This window comes from Dipodomys merriami, unplaced genomic scaffold (genome assembly GCF_024711535.1).
Source record: "Dipodomys merriami isolate MVZ:Mamm:240054 unplaced genomic scaffold, mDipMer1.0.p SCAF_1, whole genome shotgun sequence".
Lineage (NCBI taxonomy): Eukaryota > Metazoa > Chordata > Mammalia > Rodentia > Heteromyidae > Dipodomys > Dipodomys merriami.
Window position 1 is genome coordinate 56,271,311 of NW_027202270.1, and position 22,361 is coordinate 56,293,671.

The 22,361-nt window shown below is 38.5% G+C and overlaps 1 protein-coding gene across 6 annotated transcripts in view; it reads left to right on the top strand.

Annotated features, from left to right (window-relative positions):
- The window catches only part of Acvr1 (activin A receptor type 1), a 122,560-nt gene that overhangs the window by 95,089 nt on the left and 5,110 nt on the right, over positions 1–22,361 (top strand). For all 6 annotated transcript variants that reach the window (XM_070022835.1, XM_070022844.1, XM_070022826.1 and 3 more), the window contains 3 exons: positions 1,637–1,783; positions 5,864–6,139; positions 9,997–10,194. In XM_070022835.1, coding sequence (XP_069878936.1) covers positions 1,637–1,783; positions 5,864–6,139; positions 9,997–10,194 — 621 coding nt within the window. The remainder of the gene's footprint in view (positions 1–1,636; positions 1,784–5,863; positions 6,140–9,996; positions 10,195–22,361) is intronic.

The following is a 22,361-nucleotide window of genomic DNA, read 5'->3' on the forward strand; positions in this document are numbered from 1 at the left end:
GATTTGAGGCAACTGTATGTCCACAATTCTTTGGGATATATTTCTTTCCTTTCCAATGAAAAAAATGAGGGAAAAAGAAAAAAAATCAAGACATAAAATGGAACCTAAGGCAGGAAAAGATTAGCATATCTTTTTTTTCTTGCAGCTAATTTTCATAGCATCTTAGTGCTGGTGCTTATCTCTAGCTCCCAGTGCTGAGCAGTTGCTTTGACTTGATTAAAATGAATCCTGTACTAAATAGATTTTGTATTATCTGACAGTACTTATCAACCACACATAAAATCCTTTTAGATAAATCATTGGTATTGAATGGGGATGTTGGTTTTTATCAGGGAACCTACTTTCAGTGTCTTGTCTCTCCCTTCCCCAGTGCTGGGAATGGAATTCAGGGCCTCACTTATGCTAGTCAAGCACTCTCCCTTGGCCATCATACCCTGTGTCTAATTCAGTGGTTTTGTTGATTGCTCCAGGTGTCTGTTGGACACACCTGCCTTCTTTTCCTGTTTGGGATATCATTGGCTTAGTTTTCCAGAAAAGCACTATAGTTTCATACGTGTAAGTGATGCTGTAGCTACTAATCACGGTGTTATGGTCCCAGTCATCATGTGACTGGACAGACACCCTCTCTGCCTGGAAGTTCTGTCTCCTATTGCATTGACATCCATGTTGATTTGACCTCAAGTTGGTCTTCAAGGTCTCCAAGTGATTACCTTACCTCTCCTGCCCTGATCACCCCTACCTGTAATTACAGAGAATGAAAAGGGGAACATGTTGGTAATGAACACTAGACAGGTCACTTCACAATTGAAGTCACTATAGTTTTCAAAATCTCTTCTTTTGTTGTCCTTTTGAGTATAGCGTTTTGTGGTACAGCAGGGGCTATCTAATAAACAAATACTCATGACTAGTGTGAGAAATCAGAATAGTTGTAAATCTTCCTATAAGGAAAGTGGTGATGAATTCAACAGTCTCTTATACAGTATTGTGTTTGGTTGTATTAGGTTGTTGTTGCTGTTGTGTGTGTGTGTGCGCGCGCGCGAGTGCGTGCGCGTGCCTGTGCCTGCCTGCACACGCACCTGCATGCACGTGTGCTGGTCCTGGGACTCAGTACCCTGAGCATTGGCCCTGAGCTTTTGGGTTCAAGCCTAATACTCTACTACTTGAACTATACCTCCACTTCCAGCTGTTTTTGGTAGTTAATTGGACATAGGATTGTCACAAACGTAGAGCAACTATCCTCAGAACTCAGCCTCCTGAGTAGCTAGGATTATAGGTATGAGCCATCAGTACTACCTGCCTGGTTGTAATAGTTTTTAATCCTTAGAACTTAGACATTTCTTTGTGAAAAAAAAGTGTATACACTTCAGATTTGTGTGCTTAGAAAATCCCTGTTTGGATCCAGAATGAAGGAGGGAAGGAAGGAAAGAAGCAAGGCATTGAATTACTCTCATTACACACTCTTTTAGGCTTTCAGTACTATATTGAAATCTGATCATCTGTATTTTTCTAAATCTCACCTACTTGCATGTTAAAGAGTTGCAGGTGCTGGACTCATTGGCTTGATTGTAGGAATCACCAGGCTGGCTGCTTCTTGCATACTTAACCTCTAGAGTCACATCTGTCTCACTTTCCACAGGGAAAGGCAGGTATGGTGAAGTATGGAGGGGCAGTTGGCAAGGGGAAAATGTCGCTGTGAAGATCTTCTCTTCCCGGGATGAGAAGTCATGGTTCAGGGAGACAGAGCTGTACAACACTGTGATGTTGAGGCATGAGAACATTTTAGGTAAGTATGAGCATATACCTCTCCTTAACTGATCTGGGTAGAGAAGTGCATACCCCTGCTCTTGTTTGCTGAGTGTGAGTTTTAGTCTCTCTTAGAGACTTCTATTGGGATATACAACATGCATGTTCTGTTTTATTTTCCTTTAACACCAATTTCTTGTTTAAATCTGAAAATAAGTCATAAGATTGTGTGGATCATAAGAAGGAAATCCGTTATTGCTCATTCTTATTCCTACATCTGCAGCTCGTTATTTAAACAACAACAAAAAAAATTGTCCCATCTTGTTCACTTCAAGGCTTCTAGAGTTGTTCTAAACTCCACCCTTTTTGAATATTTATTACTTGAATCAAACTAAGAAAGATCTTTGGACTCTTTCCTAGAGATTCACAGCTCTTGGGGACATCATAATGAAATGCACATTCTCTCAAACTAGGCATCATTTTTAAAGACCAGATTTACAGAGCAATTCAGCATACATCTTAATTTGGAAACTAAAGCTTAGCAACACTTGTGAAATATGTAAAGTGCCCACTGAAATGTGGCTATGGTAATAGAAGGAGTGAACATAGTCCTGGGGGACATTGACTTCTGTAGTTTTCAGTTTCTAAATGTGTTCATAATAATACATGTATAGGGAATGCTGCTTGGAATGCTGCTTTAATAGAAGATGTACATTTTACACAGATTTTTTTTAAACTGTAAATGATAGTGTTGGCTATTAGTTTAGGTCTGGCTTTGGTTTTTCTTATGGTTAGGGCAAAGATGATGTGAGAATGTGTTTCTATCCTGCTGCTATCAATTTCTTAAATCTGAGGAAGCCTGTCAGTAAATGATGGTTTGTAGGTTGCCCAAAGCTCTGCTTCAGATCATTCCAGTTTCTGCTGTTGATCTCTTTCTTTTCTTTTTCTGTCCTCTTCGGCCCTAGTCCTCACCTAATGCCCTTCATTTGCTTTGTTGCTGTCATCTTTCTGTTCAGGGTGGCTTTGACTACAAAATTGACTGCAACTTTTGTGATTTCTAGGCTTAACATTCAAGACTCTCCATTTGAGGGCTACAAGTAGACTTGTGTTCACATTCAGTTAGATCAGTATTGCCATTGCTTGGTGTTGCCATAACATTTAGGTCTCTTCCTTGTTCATGTTGCTCTGGATCCTCTAGCAACCCCCTTCCAGACTTTGCAGTCCCCTCTAGTTTCTCCCCGTGGAAATTGTGCTGCTTTGCACATCCTTACCTTTTTCTGCCTATACCCCACATAGCATGGCAATTAGAGACCTAAGTGTAATAGCTGCAATGGCAACAGTAACACCACCAAAAGTCACGGTGGATACTGACCCTTTAGAAGTATTTGTCTTACGTGTTCTCATGTAATCTTTACCCTAACCATAAGAAAGTAAGTAGTCTTATTTTCCCAGTTTTAACTAATGGGGCAACTGATGTTTAGCCAAGCGAGGCAGGAGATCTAAGAACATAGTGGGCAGGCTGACTCTTAACCTGCAGCTCTGTGCTACACACTGCAGTCTTCTAGCAGTGGAGTTGCTTCTGAAATTTGGAGTGAAAATTGCCCATGAATGTTTCAACTTTCCTTCTGCCTCTGGAACTCACTAAGGTTTAAAAAACAAATTGAGAGTTGATTGTGTTAGGAGCCGTGGTGTACAAGAAGTACATATTCCTAAGCAGTGGAATTAATCTTAATGGGAAGTATACCTAGCTTTAAGCATGCAAGGTATAAGACTTGAAGGAAGGACACATCTACCCATCCCCCTTTCATACTATAGGAATCAGATATTCTACGCAGAATACTCTACAATATTGCATACTACACACATTGTCTCTTATCCTTGCACCTCAGGTAAGTGATCTGTGATATCCCTCCATTGTACACCAGTGGCAAAACTCATTTCCATTGTTCTTACATTCATATCCAGTGCTGAGCACAATGTCTAGCATGTGACAGTACCCAATAAATATTTACTAAATTAGATTTAATCACAAGGGAAATTTAAAAGATACTTTTAAAATATGATTCACATTATATTCCCTTAGTATGAACACATAGGATAAGACATTGTTTCTTATAACACAATGATGTGTAGAAATTCTGAATTTATGATATCTTTATCCTCTCATTATAATCACAGCCATATGGATGGATTACTACCTCTAGTCAAGAAATGTCATAGAGATTGACAGCTTTCCTTTCCCCACTTTTCTGGCTTCCTGGGCACAAAGGCTTTGTTTTCTGTGATCATTTTCTTTCTTATCAAAAGAGCCTGTTGTGTTTGGAAAGCTACTGCTGCTGCTGCTGCTGCTTCTTTTTCTCTTTTTGTTTATCTTTTTGAGACAAGGTCCAACTGTTTTGCCCAGGTTGGCCTCAAGTAGTCCACTTATCTCAGCCTCCCGTGCTTGGGATCACAGACACATGCCACACTCACATGCCTGGCTCACAGTCCCTCCCACTTGTGAGTATTGCTAATACTAGCTTCCCAAAATATATAAATTATACTCTATTTTGTCGATTTACCTATATGTACATCCAACTAAAAGTTTGAGCCCTCTTTTTTATCTTTAATTGAACTTATCACACAATAACACAGTACCTTTAAGATGGACCAGTTTGAATTGCAAGCCTTCCTTCTACTCTGGTATGGAAATTAGCACATCGGTGGCTAATGGAAAATTGTGTCATATGACGGCTGGAACAGTGGTATGGAAAGAGAAACTGTTATCTCCTGTGTTGACTAGTAGAGGCTTACTGTGTGACTTTGGTCAAAGTTACATTTGTTAGCATTCTTTTCCCCATCACTGAACCCAAAGATATTGATTAATCTGAGCATTTTCTCAGAAGTCTTGTTTTATGCTCTTTAAAAACACAACCAAGTATTTTCCCCTTCATCTATTTGGAACACACAGTTCAATGGCATTAGATGCATTTGCACTGTTATGCAGCCTCAGCACTCAAACTCTCTTGAACTATTAAAATGTGTACTTTTTTCAGAATTTCCTGAGAGTAATGAGAAGAGAAGGAAACAATTTGCAAACAAATTATAATGTCGTTGTTATGGCTTTAATTGAGCTCTGGGCTATGCTGAAATATAGTAGATACCAGCTAGTCTTCCATGCTTACTGCATGTTAGGTATTGCTTGAAGCATTTTCAGCACAATGCCTCTTTTATTTCAAAATTACCTCATGAGATAAACGTTGCAGATATCTTCATCTTAGAAGTAAAGAAACTAAAGTGGAGATTTTATGTGACTTGGGCAAGATCACAATTTTGGGGATGTTGGAGTCAGTATTGTAATCAAGTTGTACAGCTTTGGGTATACCTGTCAACAGTTGATGCTTTGTGTGATGTGGCTTCTCTCTACTGTCAAGCTACCTGATGTACTTGGTCCCTTGGGAGCATAGTCACTGAGCTCACATAGATCACCTCACTTCAGAATGAGTTTTATGTGCTCTTGAAGAGCCAGCAAGGGTGCCTTTGATTGTGAAGCAAGAGACATAGACTCTAATCCTTTCTCCTATGGTATGAACAATCCAGTGTCCATGCCAGAGTCCCAACTTAAGGTGCCTATGCCACCTCCATCAATAATAGAGTGCTTGGTGCAAAACACAAATATCCAACAGAAGTATTCAAGCATTGTGAAGCAATCAGATATTTGAGAGGTAAACACTGAAGAAGTATCCTGCTTATATAAATATTAAATTATGTTCTATAGACTTAGAACATAATTAATGGGCAAACAAAATTCTTATTTAAGACTGATAGCACTTAAGTAAGGAAATAAAGATTTGCTTATTATTTATTTAATCAGATTTCTCTTCCTTGGGGAAAATTCAGTTAGAGCCTATACAGATACAATGTCTTTTGAATGGGGGGGGGTGTCTTATGACTGAGGGCATTTTAGGGAGGGGGAAGCTATTAAAGATTAAGGGTTCTTTTGGTATATTTAGGTTTCTTGAGAATGTTTAGTAAAGTGTCTAGATCTCTATTTACAACTGTAAGCATCTCACTTCTGAATACTAAAAGATACAATGTGTGGAAGTTTCACATGTGCTAATTTTGTTCTTGCTCTCTCCAGGTTTCATTGCTTCTGACATGACATCAAGACACTCCAGTACCCAGTTGTGGTTAATTACACATTACCATGAAATGGGATCATTGTATGACTATCTTCAGCTCACGACGCTGGATACAGTTAGCTGCCTTCGAATAGTGCTGTCCATAGCCAGTGGTCTTGCACATTTGCACATAGAGATATTTGGGACCCAAGGAAAACCAGCTATTGCTCATCGAGATTTAAAGAGCAAAAACATCCTAGTGAAGAAGAATGGACAGTGTTGCATAGCAGATTTGGGTATATTTTAAAAAATATTTTTAATCTCTACTTTTACTTATGTTTAACTCCAGTGTTTGCTAAGTTACCCCTCTTTTCTCATGTGTTGTTATGAAAAACTTGAACACCCAGAAAAATGGAAAGAACCTTACAATCCAAACTGTATACCCACCACTTGGATTTTCCCATCAGTAATTTCCCCTCTTTTACTAAGCTTTGTCATCCATCCACCCATTTTTCCATCCATCCATTCACTATAATCTTTGAAACACTGGAATGTAAACGAAAGATAAAGACTACCTTTCTTATAACAGCTTCAACATGCACAATAGTTTACTGGTGTATAAATTAGACACATATTTGTTTATTCTTTTAGGTGAAATATGTGATGAAACATTCAATACTTATGACCATTCTTAGAAATGCTGTAAATCCCATTTTGTGCATTATCAAGACTATGACTATCAAGACTTTCCCATTATATACTTAGAAAGTCACCTGGGCTCATTCAGTTTGTTCCTGCAAAAACCCTCAGAAACAACCATTATTACCATTTCATTCTGATTTCACAGATTCTCACACAAAGTAGGTGCACAGTTCTACATTTTTATGGAAAGAGTTTGTCTTTAAAACAGCTTCTGAAAGCATTCTTCTATACTGAAGCAAAATGACCAATTTGGGAAAGAGGAAAATAGGCTTTGAACCCACTCATTCATTACCCTAAGGAAATGGCTTATTCATATGGTGTTAGAGAACTACTAATGTAGCTTTAATTGCACTATAAATAAGATAATTTTCATGTATAGTGGCATTTTTATTTAAACCACATTCATCCTAGACTCCTAGAATAATGGCTGAATAATTGTGCTAATAAGAACTGACTTACAGTATTGGGTTATTCACTTTAATAGACTATTGAGAGTCCTTATTTTTCTTGATTAATTATGTTTTATAATGTTGTACTTATTGTTAGAATGATATGGACTTAGACAAAATTAGTTTTAGTTATGTTAAATTATAAGGCTAATTTATATTTCTGTTTTTTAACACAAGGGATTTTACATGTTAGGAAAATTTACTTCTTTTGAGTCTCTTTATAGTCTTTCAGTTTTGGAAAATTATTTTATAATGTTCCCCAAGTGTTAAGAGCATGACCTCAAAGTTTCTGCAGGCAGTTCAGTTGTATTATAGGACTTGAAGGCAGCTTGTTAGAGCAGTCAGGGTAATATAAAAGTCTGACCTTTCTTCATACTTATTCTGTATTTTTGCACAAATCTGCTTACCTATGTGCAAGCACTGCTTACATTCATGTAAAGGACCAAGGGGTCTTAGCGTGAGGAATACCACAGGTATTAGATGTTACCTACTATACCTCTGTATTTTTGAAACTTCCACAATAATGTGTTCTGTCACTAAAATTCATTCAAGCCTTCCTTACAGGATTCAAGAATTATTACCAATGCTAGCAAGTAATAAAGATTTAAATGGTAACTGCTGTGTAATCCAGTGGTCTGACAAGAATAGATAAAGTGAGATAGCTCTTAGATTCAGTACATGGGACTTGATAGAAGGGAATGGGAACATATTCAGTTACATTTAGCTTGTTATTGCTTCAACTGCATTCCTACTGGTCTGAGTCTTCCAGTTAGATATATACATTGGTGTAAAAATTTGTGCCAAAAAGTCATTAGGGAATTGATAATTTCATGGAGAAACTAGCTCTTGTAAAACCATATTTTATATAGTATTTTTCATATCACACATATTTTATATAGTATTTTTTCACAGAAACTAAGGAGGAGTCATTAGAAATTCAGTTCTATTATAAATATTGCCAAAGACAACTATTATTTTATGGCACTAAAACATTAAACATCCACAAGAGTTGAAAGAATGTTGAGTAGTTACTTAAAATCTTCAACAACTAGATTCAAAAGTTACTAAAGTTGGGCTGGGAAGGTAGCTCAGTGGTAGAGTGCTTGCCTTGCATGCATGAAGTCTTGGGTTCAATTCCTCAGTACCACATACACAAAAAGCCGGAAGTGGCGCGGTGGCTCAAATGGTAAAGTGCTAGCCTTGAGCAGAAGAGCTGAGAGACAGCGCCCAGGCCCAGAGTTCAGGCCCCATGACCGACAAAAAAATCTACTAAAGTTTTATATATTTGGCTTTATATGTGGTTGCGTGCATATTTTTCCTAATTGTTTGGGACTAGGTTGCAGACATGGAGGCACTTTACTTCTAAGTACTTCAGAATACATTTTCTAAAATACCTTAAAATTTATCTGCTGCATATCACAGTTTATCTCACCTAACAAGTCTTGGTAATTGTTTATTATTTAATATCTACCTTTAAGTTTCTCAGATTTTTGTGTGCTTGGTAAGACAGTGTCTCACTGTGTAACTGAAGCTTTCATTAAATTTGTAATGTATCTCATTTTGGCTTTAGACGTGTGATCCTCATAGCTCAGCCTCCCAAGTGCTGGGATTACAGATGTATGTTACCATGTACAGCAGTTTTTTTCCAGTTTTTCAAAGAATGAAATTTTACATGTTATATTTGGTTTTGTCTCTTTAATAATTGTAGCACTAGGTTAAAATTAGCTGCTTAAAATAAATGTATTATCTTGCAAGTTCCTTTGAAGGTCAGTGTGGTTCTCATACAGAGAATCGGGGGGGGGGTTTACAGCCAAGCTATGGGTCAAGGCTGTAGTCATCACCACACTTGACCTGTACACATCCATGGCAGCCCTGTAGACCTCTCCACAGAGCTGCCTCCTATCTTAAGATGATGAGTAAGCCAAGTGAACAAATAGAACTGTTTGTAACTTGCCTTTTATGGTTTTAAAAACACTTGATTGTCTCTTCATTACTCCATTGAATCTTGGAGATGATTATAAAAATAAGGGGAGGTGTACCAGCCTTCTTTAATCAATGATATTTGCTGATATCTTCGCTAATTATTAAGATGAGATGGTGTTTGCTCTCTCTGTGACATTGCATGGAATCAGCATCTCACGTATTTGGAGCTATGGGCTGAGAGCAAAATCTCTCTCCAGATTGCTTAAGGTACTTCTAAGGGATCTTTAGATTACAGAGGTTCATAGGGACAGCCTATTCCCATTTGACACTTTTCATTATACTGAGTGTTAAAAGCAATCATTTTCAGTTGATCTGTATGTGCATCAATAAATAATCCCATCTTCAAATAAACCATGCACAATCTGTCCATCCCCACTGGCTAGTGAGGAATGCCAGGCGAGTCATCTTGCTAATTGACTGAGGAATTCTGAAATGAGCCATGGTTAAGTATTTCAGAACCATTCTCCTGAGAAATGCTCTTTGAATCGAGCTCCGATTTAGTACTGTTTTCTTCATTCTAAAGAAAGAAAGCCCTGTAGGTTTGGTCAGCCTGATTACACAGATGTGCAGCCCTCCCTTTAGGGATGTAACAGTGTCTGTCCCAGCCTACTCTTTTATAAGGTGACCAATTACCTCAAGTTCTCAGTCTCACACTGTTTGAAATTTGTGTTTGGAGACGAGTGGTAGCAGTAGTGGATTTCCAGAGCTTCCTTTGCTCCTTGTTAAGACACTTTCAGGCTCACTTATGACATGCAAGCCTGTTTTCCTGTGAACTTCAAACATTGGCCTCATATTGCTGTTGTGTGTTGGTATGTCAGTGGTTCAACTTTTTTTTTTTGTCCCTCTCACTGTTCTCACTCCCAAAAGTCATGACTAATGCAGGGGATTATTCTGGGTTTAACACAGCAGTGAGCACACCTATCACCAGAGGGCGCTTTTGATTGGGCTTATTTAAATCCTTTAGCAGCCATCTGTGAGAGGAAGTGAGTTTAATGACATGGTTGTCTTTTTCCTTCTAGGCCTGGCAGTCATGCATTCCCAGAGCACCAATCAACTTGATGTAGGGAACAACCCCCGTGTGGGCACCAAGCGCTACATGGCCCCTGAAGTTCTAGATGAAACCATCCAGGTGGATTGTTTTGATTCTTACAAAAGGGTCGATATTTGGGCCTTTGGACTTGTTTTGTGGGAAGTGGCCAGGAGGATGGTGAGCAATGGTAAGCATCTGATCTAATATTGTCCTTATCCACATTTTCTTGATGCTACTGTTACAAAGGAGAAGAGGAATGTAGAGGGCCTATATTGTTCCTTAAATCCTCTTTTCTAGCTGCACATGGACATTTATATTTGACTTATAGCCAATATGTAGTATGTAATGGCATTATGTTTGAAATTCAGGAGAAGAAATGATGACTGAAAACTAATTCTTTTGTTTGTTGATGTATGTTTTATTTCTTCTTGTCTTCCTATATGACTTTCTCCTCATCTCCTTCCTTCTTTGTTTTTCTCACAAGGCAGGTTTAACTTGAGAATATACAAATAAATTTAAGGGTGACTTCTGTTCCTATGGATGGTTTTTCCTTTGTATGATTTGATTGTTGAGAAAGGCCATGTTTCACATTTGGAAGTCATTTGGAAGTCATTCTTTGTAAGAAGCAGGCTGTACCTTTTGAATGAGTCTAATTTAAATTGGGAACCCTGGCTAGGTGACTTGTGTTGATGAGTTATCTTAGTGGAGGAATTTGATGAATTGTTGCTGTGGTAGTTATGGAAACATTTGCCATTCGTTTTAAAATTGTTCTCCCTTGCAGTAAGCTTTCACACTTGTCTTTTGTGTACTTAAACCAACTTTAAATACCTAGTGGAATGCTTAAGTACATTTACAGAAGTAGTAAGGAGTATTCTTTCCCCAGCAACTCACAAACTGTTTTTTTTGTCAGTCATGGGGCTTGAACTTCGGGTCTGAGCAATGTCCCTCAGCTCTTCAGCTCAAGGCTAGTGCTCTACCACTTGAGCTACAGCACCACTTCCAGTTTTCTGGTGGTTTATTGGAGATAAGAGTTTCACAGCCTTTACTGCCTGGGCTGGCTTTGAACCGCAATCCTCAGATTTCAGCCTCCTGAATAGCCAGGATTACAGGCGTGAGCCACTGGCACCCAGCTCACAAACTGGCTTTTATAGCACAACTTGGTGCATTTCATATTTTCCACAACTGGAAAATTACTTTACAGAGTGTATGTCTGAAATGGTCCCTTGCGAACAGAAGAACTTTTTTATGTATTTAAATTTCTATTTGTATCTAAATTATACTTTATGTTTTGCCCTCCTCTGACCCAATGCGAGGAGTAATGCAAGAAGTCTTTAATACCCTCAACTTTCTCCTTTTTCCTTTCTTTTAATGTCCTAACTTTCGCTGATAACTTTATTCTAAGGGTTTAGACTTGTGAGGTAATCATAATTTTTACAACTAGCATAGCCAGAGATTAGGACACCCTGTGAGGGACATGGAATTGGGTAACTTTATAGTTTTAATGTACAACAATTAAAATGGGCATGCCTTCATGGTAGCTTTAAAATCTTAACAGCAGAGTGTGTCTGCTTTGAAAACTTGCTCTGAGGATACTAAGTCAAGTGTTTCAGATTAAACCTGTATGGATGGATGGTTAGAGTTTTTCCTTTATTCTTTTTTAATGGAGTCTTTTCTTGGTAATTGTTTCCTAATCATCGTGAGCTGATGTCTTACAGTTTGTGCCACTGAAGTGCCTTGAGAATTGTTGGCAACAGAGTGTATGTTTTGCTGATTTATAAAGTTCTGAACTTTGCCTGAAATTGCACATCTACTTCATTTCGTCATTTCTCCTCAATCATTTTTGAGTGCTTTGGGAATGAAAAATATCACCTAATTCTGATTAGTACATCTTCACAGAATCCAGAAGATTGGTATCCGACTAAGCTTTGTGATAGGGTTATTGCTCACATGTAGAAGAAGCTGGTATCCTGTAGCCAACACAGTAGCATTTCCAGCTGTGGCTGTGCCGGCACAAGGCCAGGCAAGCCTGTTTGGCAGAAAGTTGGGATTCTTAGACTTTGAAGAACTCATGTTTCAGACTTGCTCCCTGCGTCACAGGCATAAACCCAAATGGCTTTTAAAGATCAGTTGTGATTAATAATAGTTTGAAGTTAGAGTCATTTGTTTAAAATTTAGCTCAACAAATGTTAGCTTGCTTGCTAGATCCTGTGATTAACATTATTTTTGGGGAAAAAAATCATGGTTGGTAGAGGTTGTTTTTGATTTATTGCTCTTCCCTTTGCATCATCATGTCTGTGGGTAGCACTTCTGGTCTGTGGTGTGACTTGATTCTTAGAGGGAGCTAAGGATATTTTTATGTCTCATTTTAATTCATCTTTTGTTCTTTGGAAGTGACTAATTTGATGTTTTTCCCTTCTCTTTCTCCAGTCTCTTTTTCCCCCCCATGAACATTCTTGTATACATATAGTGCATATACACACACATATACATAGTCACAAACTGATTATCTAAAGTGGTTTGAAAGTGTTTAATGCTTCTTGAAAACACATTTTTACTAATGTTAATATTTAATTTTTGCTCTCCCCAAACAGAAGGTGAGTGAAAAGAAAAATGAAAGGGCATGAGGAGTGACTTTGTGATAGAGTGTCTGTCTCAAAGAGCATAGGCTCTGAGTTCAAACCTGTGTTGAAAAAGGAAAAATTTCCCCAAATTCTAACATGCATGCATATGTGCGTGCGTGCGTGCGTGCGTGCGTGCGTGTGTGTGTGTGTGTGTGTGTGTGTGTTGTTACTGGGGCTTGAACTTGGGGCTGTGGCAGTCCCTGAGTTCTTTTGCTTAAGGCTGGCACTCTACCACTTGAGCCATAGCTCCACTTCCAGCTTTTTGGTGGTTAATTGGGAAAAGAGTCTAATGGAATTATCTTGCCCAGGTTGGCTTTGAACTGAAATAGTCAGATCTCAGCCTCCTAAGTAGAAAGGATTACAAGTATGAGCCACAAGCTCTTGGCCTATCCATTGATTTTTTTAAAAAGTTAGTTATTATGGAGATAAAATTCTGTATCATCTTTTTAATGTTCATCTCTATCTTACATTTTGGATTGTCACATGATACTTTATTAATATAACATTTCCATATTGTTACACATCCTGTCTACCTCATTTAAGGTTTATAATAGATATATATTGTATATATAACTCTTTCATTTGGAGATTTGACTTCTAATCTGATCAAGAAATAGGCTTAAAAGGTCAGAATATGGCTTGCCAAATGGCTTTCTATAAGAGTTGTTTTCATTCACAATACCATGCTCACTCCAAGGTGTGATCTTCGTGTTTCATTTTCTTTTTTTTTAAATTTTATTTATTTTTTATTGTGAGAATACTGTACAGAGGAGTTACAATTACATGGGCAAGATAACGAGTACATTTCTTATCAAGCATTGTTGCCTCCTCTTTGTTTCCCCTTCCCATCCCTTCCCATCTGTTTCATTTTCTTATCAGTTTTAGGAAGTGTCATTAAAAGACTGTATGTTTCTGCAATTATTGTATGTAAAATGTACCTCGTATCTTATGTTAAGAAGGTTATTATAATTGTGTATCCTTTGAGTTTCTGAGTCCATTATAAAAACTGATGGCCAGATTGTTCTCTCGGAGCAGTTTAATCCTCAAGTGAACCATGTGCATAAAAATATGTAGTGCTTTTATTGAAATTTTACATTTATTTTCTCTAATAATAAACCTCATGCTGTTTCTGTACAGGAAATGAGAGTTAAGTCCATTTTCACATTTGAAAATTTCTCATGAGAATCTTTTGGAATTTTCACATGGTCTTAGTTTGACACTGAATTGGAAATTAGTAGGGCAGAAAATGATTTTTCCACCTTTTCTATGGGAATTGCTTCATGAATTAAAGGCAGGTTGAGGGTTGCTTAGATTAATAGCTCTAAGTCTGGAGTAAGCATCAGAATCACCCACATTACTTGTTGGTTCCCTCATTTTGCTTCTATTACAATACTTCTAGGGTTGGAAAACATGATGCTAAGATAGTTAAGAGTCTTTTAATACCCCAACACTCTTTTTCCTTTTTGATATCCCAACTTCCACTGATATTTTTGTCTAAAGGGTTGAGGGTTTATGGGATAATCGTAATTTTCATCACTAGCACAGCAACAAATTAGGATAGCCTGTGAGAGAAGTGGAATTGAGTAATTCCATATGGTTTTAGTATACACTAATTAAAATGGGCTGAAAACATACATTTCTGAATATAGAGTTTTTGAGAAGGTGTTGTGTCCTGACTAGAACTACCAGTATCTCCTGTGTGGCTATACCCATAGTAGGACAGATCTGTGACTCTGGGGTACTTGGTGGCTGCACAGCTTTCTGTGAGGGGCCTCTGCTTTCTGCCGCCGTGCCTCTCCGGGGCCATTGCACTGCACACAGGAGCTGTACTGACTCAGCTCTTCAGAGCACGGGAGGCAGGAGGATTAGTAACATCCCAGGCTCTGAGATGATACTTTCTGACTCCATCCCATAGATCAGTTTCATCATTGAAAAAGATAGAGATAAAACCAGGATACAGGTTGACCTATTGTAATACTAAAGCATACAAGACACTATGTTGAAAGTGAACTTTACATCTTCGGGGGGGAGGGGCGGAAGGGGGGAGAGGTACGGAGGGAAGGGATAATTAGGGGAAAAACAAAGGAGGGGGTAACAATGCTCGATAGGAAATGATAGGAAATGTGCTCATTACCTTACTCATGTAACTGTAACCCCTCTGTATAGTATCTTTACAATAAAAAAAGTAGTGTCAATTTAAAAGAATTGAGCCATTTAAAAAAAAGATACTGATAATCCATCACCTGGAAAGGTCATGATGATCAATTGGGATCATATCAGGTAAATGTACCTGGTGTGTGTTCAGTATGTCCTGAGCACATTGAAAACCAATTTCCCACAGCTTGCAGATCCTAACATATTCCCCTTCCTCTCATTATGCTACCACTTTGCCCAGATAAGACATTTGTTTCCCCCTTTCCCTGCCCATAGGAAGGCTCTGTGGAAGGATCCTTGTTATACTGGCTTTGATTATTTTGTGGTGATGAGAAATCCAGTGGTTAAATGTGTTAAACCCTATCTATGTTTCACAGAGAAGTACTTGCTGGCCAAACCCCATCTCTTCTGGGGTAGAGACTAGGAAATACTTGTAGAGTAAGCGTATGTTTGGCACACACATTTTGGAAAAACTTCTAATGAATCTTTGAGCTTGCCAGGGAGCCATTTGTACTTCTGTTCCCAAGCACATGGGCTTGTGTACAGAAACCATGACAACTCTCATTTCTTCAGCAACTGCATATCCAACACGTTTCGTAATTCCTATCAAATGCTTGATTTGTATATTAAGGTTTGAACAAACAAATGAATCATACTAGAGAAAAATTTCATCATTTCAGGGGTCCCAGGGCTGATATATGACACAAGGGGTAGAATGCTTGCTTAGTAAAAACAAGGCCCTGAGTTCAAACCCCAGTACTGCCAAAAACAAAACAAAACAACACAATTTCAAGACTTCTGTTTATTTGTTCTGTTAGGTAAGTAACTAAGGGCAGAAACATTGAGGTGAGAGAGAGAGAAGGATTTTTCCGCTGTAATTTCCTAGAATTTCATGTCTCTGATTTTGAAATCTAAAACTGAAGAAAAGCAAGTCAGCTGACCTCATGCTGAAATAACCAGAAGCCAATAGTGTTCCTGATTGTGCTGTTTGCTGTCTACTAGTCTGGCTTCCAAGAGCAGCACCCCTCCATATGAATGTTGATGTCCTCAGCCTTTCACCGCCCTAGCCTTTCATATGTGGAGCCTTCTTCTCGAGAGACCTTCACAGCTGCCAAATGCTTAGAACCCAAATGCTTCTGTTATTCTGAGCTTTGGAGGCAAGCAAAGATTAAACTTGAGAGACAGCCCTGCATTCCTTCTAGGCATTTTGCCCTCACCTCTGACCATTTAGGATAATACTGATTAATAATTTTTAATAGGGTCTGACTATGTAGTAATCTATAAGCCATTGACTTATGCTTTGTTACTTCTATGTGAACCTCAGATATAAAGATTAAGTTTGTAATTTTACCAAAGGATCTTAAGAAGGCAGTTAGTTTTGCCTTTGAGTCATGTATGTGGTTCCTCATGCCCATAAATTGTAATGTGGCTCATGAGTGAGGCCACAGCTGCCAAAGCCTTCCTTTTCCTAACAGAGGTCAGAGCTACCCTTCCAATTCTAACCCCCTTCAGGAAGGAACACTTGCCATGAGGTAACAGGTATGCTGTGGTATAGGTTCTCCGACGCCAGCAGTCAGATCCACAGTGCCTTATTTGCAACTGAGAAGAATCCTGAGCTTGGGAACCCACAAATCTTCTAACTTACTTGGTATTGAGGAAGGTTCTCAAACTCGTGGATAGTCATGTCTATCCTGAGCAGTACCATCCATTCTCCATTAACCTTTGTGTTTGTGTGGTATGTACCTGTCCTGAGATAAAATGTTAGATATTCTCATTTAAGTCATGATAGGTGAAGTAATACTGTTGGTGGGTGTATCTTGTGACAAATGCCTTCCTGTAAACCTGATACACATACCACCCATGTGACTTTGTTTTTCCATATCCAAATGACATGTATAGTAGTAGCATGTAATTTTTCCTCTTTTCAATCTTAATTTTATATTGAAAGCAAATTAGTATCACTCCTGAATTGAGTGACCAGTATCACATGACATAACATGAAAAGGAATGATATAAAAAAATTTGCAATTAATAAGATGAGAAGTATTGTCTACAAACCATATCAATTGTTTTCACATGCTACTCCTTTAGGAAGCACTGTATTAACTTACAATTTTCTCAGAAGACTAATATGATCTGTTCCCTTTATTCTCCCTTAAATGACTTTATTTCTAATGCTCTACTCTCTGAAAGATTCAGTATTTTTGTAGGAATTAACTGTTGAAAGTAGCTCTGTGTATGTGTTCAGAAGCCAGGACTCTGTTCTTGCTTCCCTGAATCTTGGAAGTGGCTCCCAGAGTGAGAGAGGGTACTGTGAGATGAGCACCTTACAACTCTACTCCCCATTTTTCTTTCTCTTCATTGGCTTGTTGGAGAGAGTTCTATAGAGACAGAATACTAGTTTAGTGTAGCTTTGTTAGTAATTAGCTGTGAGCTTGAATAAGTATTTATCCCTGTATGTGCCCCAAGTTTTTCTTTTAGAGGAAAGGAAAGACAATGAACTACCTGGAGCTAACATCACCTCCATGCCTCCTTTTCTCACCTGTGAATTATTCAGAGTATTGCCAGGTCCACAATCCCTTACCTTCAACTGAGAAGTCCCCAAAGCTTTGAAACCTCAAAGCTCTTCCTGTATTACTTGGCAGAATACCTGACCCAAACTTACTTAACCAGCACCCTGACCTAAATGGACATGAGCCTGTATATTATCTTTGTTCCTGTCATTGTACATGACTATACATATTTTTTTCCTGCAGAAAAGTGATAGTACAAAAAATATGGTACATGCCTCTTATCTTTTTTTTATTTATAACTCATTGTTTATAAAATGGGGGAAATAATACTAGAACCTACCTCATAGAATAGATATGAAGTATAAATTAATACAATAAAGCATTTAGGGAAAAAGTCCTACATATAGTTAACATTCAGTTGTAAGATTCTATTATTATTGTTTAAAAACAAACATCCGTTGCTGAAAGGCTATTTGTTTTGCTTTTTAATTTTTAAATTTGCTTAGCTTTATTTGTCATATTCATTTTTACCCTTTAAGTACTACTTTCTTTTTCTTTTTTTTTTATTGTGAAAATACTGCACAGAGGGGTTATAATTACATGGGCAAGATAGTGAGTACATTTCTTATCAAGCATTGTAGCCTCCTCCTTTGTTTACCCTTCCCATCCCTTCCCAGCCTCCCCCTGCCCCCACACCCAACCCTCGCCCCACCCCCCACCAAAGTTATAAAGTTCGTTTTCGACATGACAACTTGTACTTCTCATTGCTGCAACGGGTCCACCTGTATCCTTATTTAAACGACTTGTTTTTCCCCTTCCCCTCCACAAATTATACCGACATCAAATACAGTGAAAGCAGGGGTTATACTGTGGGGGAGGGACATACAAAGCACAAAGAAAAAATCTTATAAATGCATTAGAAACAAATGCATGAAAGAAAAAAAACATTTAAATACATATCTTAGGGTTCATTTTCCTAACATCACCTTATCTGACCTTTTCTGCTTGACTCATACATATACTAGATATTGCAAATAAAGGAAACCATGGGACCTATGTTTCTTTGGGCTTGGCTTACTTCACTTAATATTTTTTCCAAGCCTTTCCATTTCCTAACAAATGGGGCAATGTCATTCTTTCTGATGGAGGCATAGAATTCCATTGTGTATATATACCACATTTTCTTGATCCATTCATCTACTGAGGGGCATCTGGGTTGCTTCCATATCTTAGCTATGGTAAATAAGGCTGCAATAAACATAGTTGTGCTGGTAGCTTTAGTGTGGTCTTGTTTGTAAACATTTGGGTAAATGCCCAAAAGTGGGATTGCTGGATCATAGGGGAGCTCTATGTGGAGTCTTTTGAGGAACCTCCATACTACTTTCCAAAGTGGTTGAACAAGTTTACACTCCCACCAACAATGAAGTAAGGTTCCCTTCTGTCCACATTCCCTCCAGCATCTGTTATTAGAGTTCTTGATTTTTGCCATTCTAACTGGGGTGAGGTGGTATCTCAATGTTGTTTTGATTTGCATTTCTTTTATGGCTAGGGAGGTTGAGCATTTCTTCATGTGTCTATTGGCCATCCTTCTTTCTTCTTCAGAGAAGTTTCTCTTTAAGTCATTTGCCCACTTATTTATTAGGCAGTTGTTTCTTTGAGGATTTGTTGTTGGGGGATTTAATTTTTTGAGTTCCAAGTATATTTTAGATATGAGACCCTTGTCTGTTGTATGGCTAGTGAAGATCTTCTCCCAATCCGTGGGCTTTCTATTGATCTTGCTAGCTATGTCCTTTGCCATGCAGAAGCTCTGCAACTTCATGCAATCCCGTTTGTCCAACCTTTCTTTGATTTGTTGTGTTTCCGGGTCTCTATTAAGAAAATTTCGGCCTGAGCCAAGGAGACCTAGGGTTTCTCCTATTCCATCCTGTAATGTTTTCAGAGTGTCTGCTTTGACTCTGAGGTCTTTGATCCATTTGGAGTTGATTCTGGTCATGCCTCTTATCTTTATACAATGTAAAATGTCCCAAATTCTGTAAATATGTACCCAAATTTCTGGAAAACATAATCAGCATTCACATGCATGAGTACTATCTTGTTAGGCTCTGGAGAAGCTATAGTGCAAATACAGACAAACTCAAAATAAAAATTTCATTTAAGGCTGCTCACATTTTGTTGTAAATCAGTGGCTTGAGCCACTGTGGTTGGTATAGAAGGTGATGATTAGGTGTAGGTGGGCACCGAGTTTTGGAGCCCTGTACCTGTGGAAGCAGCAGGGCTGTTTTAGAAGACAGAATGTTAAACTGAGTCATAACTGGGGTGAATAGGCAAGCTTGAGAGGATGTGAGGTGCTGTGGGAAAGAGAAATACAACCAGACAATGATGACAGTTGCTATGCTACACAGAAGGAACTGCTGAGAAGTCCTAAAAGCACTGTCTTGATGGAACTGCAGGTCATTTCAGTGTGGGTCATGCCCAGATTTCTGCAAGATGGTGGTGAGCCTTGGACAGTAGTGGGGAATGAACACTGCCCTGTGGGCAGCACCACTGGGATACCCATGGGGAGGGTTCACTGAGCTTCCTCTCTGTTTTCTCATGAAGATCTCACTGGGGGGAATGGGATATGATGGAGGAAGGCGGAGAAGGACATGAAGCAGAGGCCTGTAACATATAACCTATCAAGGGCTTGGGAGATGGGTTGTGGGCCCAAGGACTCAAGAGAGGAAGAACTCCAAGGAAGTTCTTATTTTTGGACACAGTGGTACTGTCAGCTTGCCCAGAGCGTGTGTCAAGGACATTCTCATTGTTTTGCATGTGAGCTTTATGGTTAGTGTAAAGGTGTTAGAAAACCACAGCAGTACAGCCAAGGAGTTTACTCAGGAAGGGTTGTTGATTGGTAAATGTAGATTTGCCCCCACAGAAGAGAAAACTTATTAATTAGGTGCCCAAGGAGTCAATTGGTTAGTTATGCTTAAAGTGCCTAAAGTTGTGGGGGAGTAGGTTGTGAGTAATTTCTTTGATTTATCTCTCATATCTTTCTCAAGTCAGCAGCTGCTTCAATGCGAAGATGAAGCCTGGCTCTGTTTTTTCCTCTTCTGACCCTATCTGACAGAGCTTCTTTCCCTGCATCTGTGTCATTTGCTCTTTGTACCACCCCTCTGGCACTTGAAATACTTTATATTTTCAGTTGCTTTCCTGATTTTGTGCTGCCTCTTTGATGGTTCATGATTTCGTAGTTTCTCATTGTGTGCTGCATTCATAGGACTTAAAGTTCACTTTTTCTGCCTTGATACCTTGACTGAATATCAACTTGTATACAGAAACCAGGACCCTTTATTAAGATAGTCACTTCTTACCTTGACAATACAAGTCTCCTCATTGCCTATCCCTATTCCAATTTTCCAGGCCTTTACTTCCACTGTCCTGGCCATTGTGTCCACCAATTTCACCCATAAAGAAAGAGTTCCTTCCATTGCTCCAACAAGGGAGGGGCTTTGTTATCTATCCTTCTCTTTGCCTCATACTTTCTCTGTGCCTGACACATACCCTCTCCTTGATGTTTTCTTTTCTCCTGACCTGCTTCACAAAGCTCTTAGCTCTGGTAATCTCTATGCTCCAAATGCACATTTATGGATGGTACTTAGGAAACAACACAAGTATTTCCTTCTCTGAACCTTGGTAATTACCCTCCCCCTACCTGTCTCCTACCCGTCTGTAATGCTAGTTTATAATTTGTCCTCTGTCTTTCCTACTCTTCTATTCCTCATCACTAGTACTGCATCTTTTTCTATGTCTCTACTGCCAAGCACAGCTTCTGACACCCAGAGTTTGAGGGACCAAATGATGGATCAGTTTAGGAGCTAACCAATAAAGTATAGTGAGAATTTCTACATCAGCCTTTTAAGATAGAGAGTAAATAGTAGAACGAAGAAAAAGTTTCAAGGATTATTTTTTGAAGAAAACACCATTATCTAAAGAAAACAGAGGGACTTGTGTTGATCTTGATACTGACTCTTGATGAACAAGAACATATCTTACGTTTTTAGTACCACTGGCATTCCACACATAGCAGGTACAATATACTTTTAATAGATGAAAGTCAGATAGAAACAACCATTGTCCAGTGGTGAAAGTCTCAGACAATCAATTAAATGGTCTTTCTTTTTATACTTGATCCCTTTTGTTACAATATGACAACATTTAATAAGATTAAAATATGAGGAAAAGAAACACAGGGAAACTTTCGCTTTGTATATAGTGACATCTTCGTTGAGTGTCACCAGGTCTTACCTCACACACCCAACTATGTTTTCTTTTGTTTTGTTTATAGAGAAATCCAATCTTGTTAAATTGTGGTTTATACTCACATAATCCTTTCCATACTCACCAGCCAAATTACTCCAGAGAACTACTGTGCTCTATTTGTAAAGAATTAAGACAGAGCCGGGCTCTAGTGGTTCACAGCTATAATCCTAGCCACTCAGGAGTCTGAGATCTGTTTTGAAGTCATTCCAGGCAGAAAAGTCCATGAGATTCTTATCTCCAACAAGACTCAGAATAAAAACAGGAAGTAGCACTGTGGCTCAAGTGGTAGAGTGTTAGTCTTGAGCACAAAGAGGCTCATGGACGCAACCCAGGCCCTGAGTTCAAGTCTCATGACCAGAAAAAAAGAAGAATTAAGACAGGCTGTTAAATGTATCTCCATAGAAAAACTGACATTTTAAACAAAAGGCCTATCTCTGACTACAAGTCATGTGGCCCTGGAGTAGATAGAAGTCATCTTAATAGATCCATGTGTAGTATATTCTAGGTGCTATCCCTTACTACTGGAAATATTTTGCTTGGATGTTTCTAGGAATCCATGGAAGATAACCAGGTAGAAATTTCTGAGATGAGGTGCTCCAAGTCTTCTGTAAAGCAGTGGTTTAGGACCAATAAGAGCTGTTGATAGTTTGCTAGGATTGATTGATACTCATAATAAATGCAGCTATGCAATGTGGATAAGTTATTTAGAATTAAGAGATACTATCAAGTAATTTTTAAAGTACAATTTAGAGTATTTTTCCATC